This window comes from Egretta garzetta, unplaced genomic scaffold (assembly GCF_000687185.1).
Source record: "Egretta garzetta isolate BGI_Z169 unplaced genomic scaffold, ASM68718v1 scaffold50, whole genome shotgun sequence".
NCBI lineage: Eukaryota > Metazoa > Chordata > Aves > Pelecaniformes > Ardeidae > Egretta > Egretta garzetta.
The window spans coordinates 3,425,112-3,433,888 of record NW_009258613.1 but is presented as its reverse complement, the minus strand read 5'-3'; the positions used below and the strand labels follow the sequence as shown (position 1 = coordinate 3,433,888).

Sequence of the window (8,777 nt, the reverse complement as noted above, 5' to 3'; positions counted from 1 at the left end):
ATATAGATCGCACAGTGTGTTCTTACATTTATTGAAACTGGTTCATTACGTACAGTACAGAATATATGACCGTCAGAACAACAGACAAATCAGCCCTACCCTGATTTTAGGCAACAGGCTACTTCTATCTTTTGAAATTAACAAGGATTTAATTTAAAGTGTCCCACTACCAAAAGCTATAGTTCCTCAAAATGACACAACGGGAAAGAACCCAAAGCAAAAGCTGGAATCCATTTAAACAGCTGGATACCAATTTATAAACACGGTGACAGTACTCAGTGTGTTGCAGATAACGGGGCCAGTATGCATATGGAGCTTTGAACTTCTGCAACTTGTCTCAAGAACATAAAGAAGTGAAACAAAGCAGCTTTATACTGTGCAACAGCGTTCTTAATTCATTTGGTTTCATTCATTAGCTACATATAACAATAGCTACCAAAACGATGACACATTTTATACTCATTCCCATCTCCCAGCTCTCTAGAAAGGCCAGAGTCAACCAATTATCAACTTACAGACTCCCTGAAATTTCCAGAAAGGAAAAAAATTAAATATCATGTGAACACACAGAGTGTTACAAGCTCTTCATTCCCTGCACGATACCTGCACAACACCTGCATTTCCCAAACAAAGCTCATTTGAACACTGATAACATGGAAACCTATCATTAGCATAAATGAAAAATACTTCATAAACAGAACATAAACCAAAATGCTGAACCTAGTTATTTTCACATGCGACATTCATGCAACAGAATTCAATCACAGAAACAATCCTGTATTTACAGCACAGTCTCCATACTGCAAGAGTGCAAACAGAAGTACATTCTTTATTTCTTAGACTCCTTATTTTCTTTTTGTACAAAAGTGCACAGTGTTGTTCTTAAAAAAATGACAGAGTGGATAAGTGTTTTACATTGTATCCCTAGGTTAGATTTACTATTTAAAAAATTACACTCTTTATATAGGCCAAAAAAGTCTTATGTCTTACCTTAAAAAAAAAACCCCAAAACCGAAAAGAAAAAGTGAAAACTAAAAGCTAGAGTGACAACGAGTCCTATTTATGTGTAGGCTGTGGTCTGATCAGGCTGATACGCTGCAGCAGTAAAAATCACAACGGAATGCTGTAGATAAGGGGCTGTTTCGTCCTCCACTAACAGCTGTGATTGCACTGTTAAACTGAAAAGAAGGTCTCAATTACCTTTTGAGTTTTGTGAATGCTTTCTGAAAGTCTCAGCAGGTTATCTCATAGGTTTAAGTAGCTGATATTTCTCTGATGTTATGTCACGCCAGGCTTTTAAAAGTGGAATACTGTACTACAGTTCAAAAAACTTAAAATCCGCTTTACAGTGCGTTTGCAAATGCTCACAACAGTCAGCAAGTCAGCTGGCCTGATTACCACTCAGGGCTTGGAATTACACAGTCATAGATTAATTTAGGTTGGGACTTCTGAAGGTCATCTAAACCAAGCTCCTGCTCAAAGCAGGGCTAGCTGAAGTTAGGTCCCTCCATTCTTGGCCTGATCACTGGTTATCTGAACTGCTGGCTAACTTAAATGTCTTCCATTTATTAGAGGTATTTGAGAACATTCATTCATGTTTGTACTGCTTCAGGCAGATTCAGACAGATTAAGGGATTTCAACCTTACTATTCCTGGCATCAAACAAAAGCTGTTTTTTCTTTTTGCCTGCAGAATTTAGTGAGTCATAAAGACAGCCTTGACAATTATCATTGAAAGCTCAGTGATTTACTATATCACTTTTACTTCATTTACATTTGGATAGTATACTCAGATACATAAACCTATGAAAGTTAACACATTTTCCTTATTTCTAGAAAGGTTTGAGAATGAAACAAAAATGAACACAGATGCATCTCTAAAAATGCTTTTGCTTGAAAACGTATGTAATAAATTCTTGGTCTTTAAACAGTTTCATCCAGTTTTCTTTCAATTTCTAAAATATCATTAAAAAGCTGTAATAAACTACAGAGAAATACCTCAGAATATATTTTGTAATTTCTGTATTTATGATTTAAAATGCCCTCAGTTTATTTTCTGCTATACTAAATATATCTCTTGTTCATTTATACTAAAGCAGACATTAAAATACTACTGAATTTTCAAAAGTACAGTCTGTAAACCATACACCTTAAGACATGAAAAATATTGCACAGTTCAGTGCTTCAAGAGGAAATTTCTCCTCTCTTATGCAAAGCAGTTAACTTTTAGCAAGAAACACAGGACATACACTGTGTGTATATATATCTAAAAACTATGGTATGTGATGCATCAAAAAAATACTTAACAAGTGTCTATTGATTCATTTACTGTACTTGGAACACATGTAAGGGACTTTTTTTTCCATATATTCCAAAATAAACAAGTTGGCTAGCTATGGCAGCATGAACAAAAGGGAGCTAGGGTAGCGCTCCACTGGTTACAGTTATTAAGATGAAGCAAGCCAAAAGCATTCTATTTAGATATATAATCAGGGTGAAGAGGAGAAAAAACAAACAAACAAAAGCTCTAACAGGTTATTCAGTTACAACGCCTCAAATTAAAGGAATTTACAGAAATACAAATTCCTTGTGTAACTGAAATATTCATCTATATGGCAAGACAAGTTTTAAATCTGACTTTTACATGTACTCAAATATGAAAATGAAGAAACACGATGTATGAAAAACCTAACTTCAAATATATTACAGAAGAAAACACCTCAGGAAAGTCTCATGAGTTTGGCTAGAGTAATCTGTATTTGGCTCATGTCCATTATTATTTTAAAGTTAGTTTAGCTGGAATAAACAATAAAATTTGAAAACTCATCTTGTTCTTTCTATTGTACTCTACTCTAAACAATGTCCAGCAGACTTCAGAAGACACTTAATACACACAAAGATCTGGAAACTTCATCTCATAGACTGGAACAGATTGGTAATGAGCATGTCCAGCAGTAATGGTCATCGTTCCTGAGGGGCTAGGTGGAGGACTGTGTGAGAAGAAGAATGAATAAATATAATTTATAATAACAGAGACTGCTTTCTTTTTTATAACTTGATATAAGAATAGCTGAGAAACAGAAGTAAACTACCCTCCCCCCAGCCCCAACCAGTATTTTATCCTATTCCTGAAATTCTAATGAAATTATGCCTCAGGGGTTATTTTTTTATTTTTCTGCTCTGGTCTAAATCATCAGTTTCACTGATGCTACAGAACCATGAAAATGCATTTTATTACTAACAAATATACCGTACAACAGATGTGCACAACACTATAATAATGTCATGTACTATTTTGGGTGTTCATTTTCTAATTACTTTCTCAAACAGACACAGCAATGGGAAAACAGCAGCATTCTTCAATATTACTGATATACATAGATAGAAATAATATAAGGATACTGTAACGTGGTTTCTGGTTATTCTCCAATAGCTAAAAGATTCAAAATAGTAATAAGAAAAATCAAAGTGACTGTTCTAGATGAAGAATACTCTTTTTCAGTTTACTGGTTTTGGCTGTGATAGCGTCAATTTCTTCATGGTAGCTGGTATGGTGTTGTGTTTTGGGTATGTCCTGGAAACAGTGTTGATAACCCAGGGATGTTTTCCTTACTGCTCAGCAGTGTTTACACAGAGTCAAGGCCTTTTCTGCTCCTCACCCCACCCCACCAGCGAGGAGGCTGGGGGAGCACAAGAAGCTGGGAGGGGACACAGCTGGGACAGCTGACCCCAACTGACCCCAGGGATATCCCACACCATATGACGTCATGCTCAAACTGGGGGAAGAAGAAGGAAGAGGGGGACTTTGGGAGTGATGGCATTTGTCTTCACAAGTAACTGTTACACATGATGAAGCCCTGCTTTCCTGGAGATGGCTGAGCACCTGCCTGCTGATGGGAAGTAGTGAATGAATTCCTTGCTTTGCTTTGCTTGGGAGCACGGCTTTTGCTTTACCTATTAAACTGTCTTTATCTTAACCCACAAGTTTTCTCACTTTTACCCTTCCAAGTCTCTTTCTCATCCCACTGATGTGGAGTTGGCCAGTGGCTGCACGGGGCTTCAATGCCTACCACAGTTAAACCACAACATTCAGTTCAGTCAATAACTTTCTGCCTAATATGCGTGTTTAAGAACTCTATGACATGACCACCTGAAAGTAGTCACAATTGCTTTAGAACTCATTTTTCATTCATCATAATCTTGCATAAAAAAGCCTTACCGAATGGTGAGTTCCAGTATCTGTGCGAGTCTATCATGAAGCAAGTTTGCCTAGGAAAAAAAATCAAATTTGAATTATTAACTACTGTATATTGAACCAAGCTAAAATGAATGTGCCAGGCCATACTCTGCGAGTGTGTTTCACATCACCACGTGGCAAATGTAGGCAGCATTTCCTATCTCGATTTCTTTTCTCACTGCTGCAAGGATTCTGAGCCCTAAAGAGGCACGTGAGCCTGTCTTGGAGTGTAAGGAATTATATAGCAAATTTTGCTGTTGCAGATCGGAGTTTAACAAACCTGAAATAGTTATTCAAAACATATAACGGGGTAAATACTGCTCCAGTTATTCCAGGATGAAATAGGAACAGACCATGAATCTAGATGTCAAAGACAGTAAGGAAAACATGAAGATGAAGACTGTATGAGATTTCCATTCCTTTGCAAATGGCCTAGGAACAATCAAAAGCACACCTTAAATAACTGGAATTTCCCAAAAATAATAATAGTAGAGATAATAGCTGAAGGCAAAGAACTGAACTTCTTTAGAAATAACAGCAGCATAAATCACCTTGAGCCAGCACATCCCCATTAATGCTTACACCAGCATCTTCAATGCTGTAAAACGTTTTTCAGAAACTCACTTTGGTTTCACATTGTGCTGCAATTTCTTCAAATGGTGCTTTTTGGAACTTTTCAATCACAAGACGCCTTTTTTCTTTTTCCTGTTCTTCGAGTCCATTGTTATCTTAAAAAAAAAAAAAGAAAAAAAGACAGAAGTAGTCTTTGCCTATCAAGAATAAGTGATATAAACCTTCCAATGTGCCCTGCAGAAGCAAACAGAACACTGCATTTGAAGTGATGCAACCATACTCAAGTGAGCTGTCATCTGTCACTGCTTCTAAATTAAAATGCACCACAATTTCAGGGAGCTGGTTTGAGGACCTCAGTTTTGTCCCCTTCTTACTATGTGCTTTAGTTATGAGTACATCCAAGCTTCCTTTCGTTTTATTATCTGGACTCAAGACTGCGCTTCTCGCTTACTGTACACAAGTTCAGCTTCAACAGAAAAGAAGGGAGCATCATCCCTCCCAGCATCATGCAGGCAGGTGGGCAGGATTTTCTATTAGAATTTGAGAAAAGCGAGTTCAACTTCCACAGGCTGAGTGAACTACAGCTACAACCAGCTGGAACATTGCAGCATCTAATGAATTTAAGTATATCAGTGATTAGGCAGGTTTGGAAAATTGTCGTTCAATTATTGTTTGAAATATCAGTGTCTATTGTTTAAAACATCCATGTCTAATCCATGTTTTTGACAGGATTTTGGTGGACTGGACAGTATTAATTAGTAATTACTTATTTATAGTGACAAGTTACGTGGTTAATTCCAAGTTCTGGTAGGTGGGTCACTTGTCAGAAAAATATTCTTTTAAACAAATCAGATAGATGCATATCAATACACTAACTAAAAAATTGAGCGCTTTTGAAGTCCAGAATGTGTACCTTACAATCTATCTTCTGAATGCACTGAAGACTTGAAAATCTTAATATGTAAAAAATATTTAAGTTGCTTTATAAATAATCACTCAATGGAATTTGAAAATCTCACATTATTTAAAATTTGCCCTTACAGGCCAAACTGAATAGATGATAGACATTTCCAGATGCTTTTCATTCAGTCGCGTTAGCTTCAGAAAATGAATTCACTGAAATTATCAAGATATTATTTCAGAAATTTAGAAAAAAATAACTGAAGTTCTAAATAAATTTACTAGCTGAAGAAAAACAAATGTAATATTTTAGTCATGTTATTCTGGCAACACCTTTTTCTCTAGCAATTCCACTGTAATCTAGAACTACGCTGCATAAACACAACTGTAATAAATCTTACCAATTGCTTTCTTCAAAGCTTCAAAGGTGATTTCTTCAGTATTATCAACCTAAACACAAAGAAACGAAACACCTTAAATCTCATATATAACAAGCTTCTGAAAAATAAGGCATGTGATAAATACAGAAGGCCAAAATGGCCACAGAGCTTTTCTACCTTACAAGTTTCTAATAGCTTTATCTGGAGTTTCTATGACAGCCAACAGATGGCTAATTCTCATTTTTAAGCCACTGCAATTAGCAAGGAAATTTTATAAAATCAGGTCAAGAAAAACTTTCCAAATTCTGGTCAAGACACTCTATGGCAACAATACTTTGGAAAAGGACTTGAATTTTGGCAGAACACTCCTTTGGGTCAGGAATATGCTGTGGTGTTTCTATACTGCTAAGCCTCAGTACTGGTTCTTAGACAGCTGTTGCGAATAATAGCAACCGCTTCCTGAGACTAGTTGAGCTACCAGCAATGTGATACTAAAATAAGAGATGGGAGTGGATGGTAGAGTGGAAAATGGTTATTGCTTTAGGCTAACTTCATACCAGTATGAGCTCCAAGTGATTTGGTGCTCTTCCTAACAAGCCATGTCTGATGCACTGAGAAAATCTGTTCTTTTAGTAATATGAATATCCATTTGCTGCTGCAGATGGACTTCATTAGGAATTGCTTGGGGCTGCAACATTACCAAAGATGCATGAACATTCCTCTGAAGAGCCCCAGCTCATGGATCTTTGTGTTTCAGTTCTTTATAGACCTAGAGTTTCTGTATCATTAAGCATATTTACAGTGAAACCACTGTGATAATATTAGGGGAGAATGCTTAGATAACAGAACAGTGTTCACTTGAATATAACACGGTTTCTTGGCTTGGACTGCCTTACTATCTAACTACATGTAAACAAGCAACACTTTTATTTTTCTTATAACACTAATTGTTTAGAATGGCCTAATATGATTTAAGATAAAAGACCTGTAAGGTAGCAAAAAGTTATTTCACCCAATTCAGAAGACTCTGAATTATTTCCATTCTTCAATTCACTGACTCGACGTACTGTAAGTGTAAAAGCCAGAAGAAGTATCCGTTTCCTTTTTACATCAGGGTTATTTCAGGAGATGGAGCTGTAAATGATACTTTTCTAACAGATTTTACTGCATTAGCATCATATGCTCTACCTCTGAATATATAAAAGGTTGATAAACAAACAGCAAAACTCCCTTTATGTCAAATATTTGTGGATATGGCTAAAGAGTATTCACATTGGTAAATAATCACTTTTCATACCATTCATATTTGGTAAATATTACTTGTTTATAGCAGCCTTTCAGATTTCTAATTAACATCTGTAGTATTTGCTGATATTAGCCAGCATTATATTTGGTTATTAATAACACAGAAGCACGAGCTCCTTTTATAAGTGCTTTCATCTTATAAATGGAAATAACTATGGAAAAAAACATCTTCCTGAACAGGATTCACTGATAGACTTGCCACAACAAAGCACTTCAATTGTGCTGACAGAAGAACTCCATTTGTATTGTACGCAATAACAGATATTGTATGGATAAACAGTCTTCTACCTCAGACAGTACTGAAATGATATCCTGCATCATTAATCCTAAAACTTCCATTAATTAAATAGTTTATCCTCTCAATCATACAGCCTTATGCTTGTTGGTTTTTTTTTGGTTTTTTTTTTTTTTTTTTCCCTGGTTTAATTCTGCTGGCAGTTAGGGATTATGTTGTATTTACTAGCCTGCATAGCAAGAGAACCAGACTTAATATCCTTCTGGACTTTTTCCCTCTTCTTGAGTTACATACAGCGTATCATCTTATGTTGCAGGTGGCCAAAAACATGCATTATGAGGGAACAAGAATTAGGAAACATTACGGAGCACCATTACTGCCCAATTGCAAAACATAAATCACTTCCAACGGTAAGTTCTAAAATGTGGCTTGCTCCTTTACAAAAGCTTAGTATTTAATTTTTAACTAACGTTCAGCTTGACTCTGCACATTCTGTTTCATGCCCCTAGCTGGTTTGTGCTTTAAGATGCTAAAGGTATGATGCACTTCAATTTCAACAGCTAATCTCCATCGCAGCCAGCAGAAATCTGGTTAATAATAATCAGCAGAACCTTGAAAAAGATTCAGTAGAAATGGAAATTTATTTTAAGAAATACTTCAAATGAAGTGTCAAAAGATGTGGGATGATGTTAATTATCGTGCAGTCTTCCTAAGGGATAATTAGCATCAGCTCCTGTACCCTACAGATTAACTTTTTGTTGCTACCTTATCCTTCCTGTGCCTTTAAAGTACTGTGTGCTAAACTCTTCTGGAAGGGAAATGTGATACCATAAAGCCGTGGTGTAAGAAGCCTGCCTGGTCTTTACCTGCCTCTCACAAAGACAGCAGGTCTTCCACTAGGCTTGTATCTGTCAGCCCCACGTCGATGAACAAGACTCTCAGATACTTCAAATTAGCTGTTCAGCATATATATATATATATATTGCTACCCCATATTCTGCAGTAGAATCATAGAATCATTCAGGTTGGGAAAGACCTCCAAGATCATCAAGTCAAACCATTAACCTAACACTGCCATCCCACCACTACACCATGTCCCTAAGCACCTCATCTATCCTTCTTTTAAATACCTCCAGGGATGGGGACTC

The 8,777-nt window shown here is 36.5% G+C and overlaps 1 protein-coding gene across 4 annotated transcripts in view; it reads right to left on the bottom strand.

The window, feature by feature from the left end:
* Positions 1–8,777, bottom strand: part of EFR3A (EFR3 homolog A) — an 83,615-nt gene continuing 74,838 nt past the window's right edge. For 3 of the 4 annotated variants that reach the window (XM_035903426.1, XM_035903427.1, XM_035903429.1), the window contains exons 20-23: positions 6,111–6,159; positions 4,861–4,964; positions 4,219–4,268; positions 1–2,989 (exon numbers count right to left, since the gene is read on the bottom strand). In XM_035903426.1, the coding sequence (XP_035759319.1) occupies positions 2,884–2,989; positions 4,219–4,268; positions 4,861–4,964; positions 6,111–6,159 (309 nt within the window). In that variant the 3' untranslated portion in view covers positions 1–2,883. The remainder of the gene's footprint in view (positions 2,990–4,218; positions 4,269–4,860; positions 4,965–6,110; positions 6,160–8,777) is intronic. The other variant, XM_035903428.1, reaches the window with a different exon arrangement.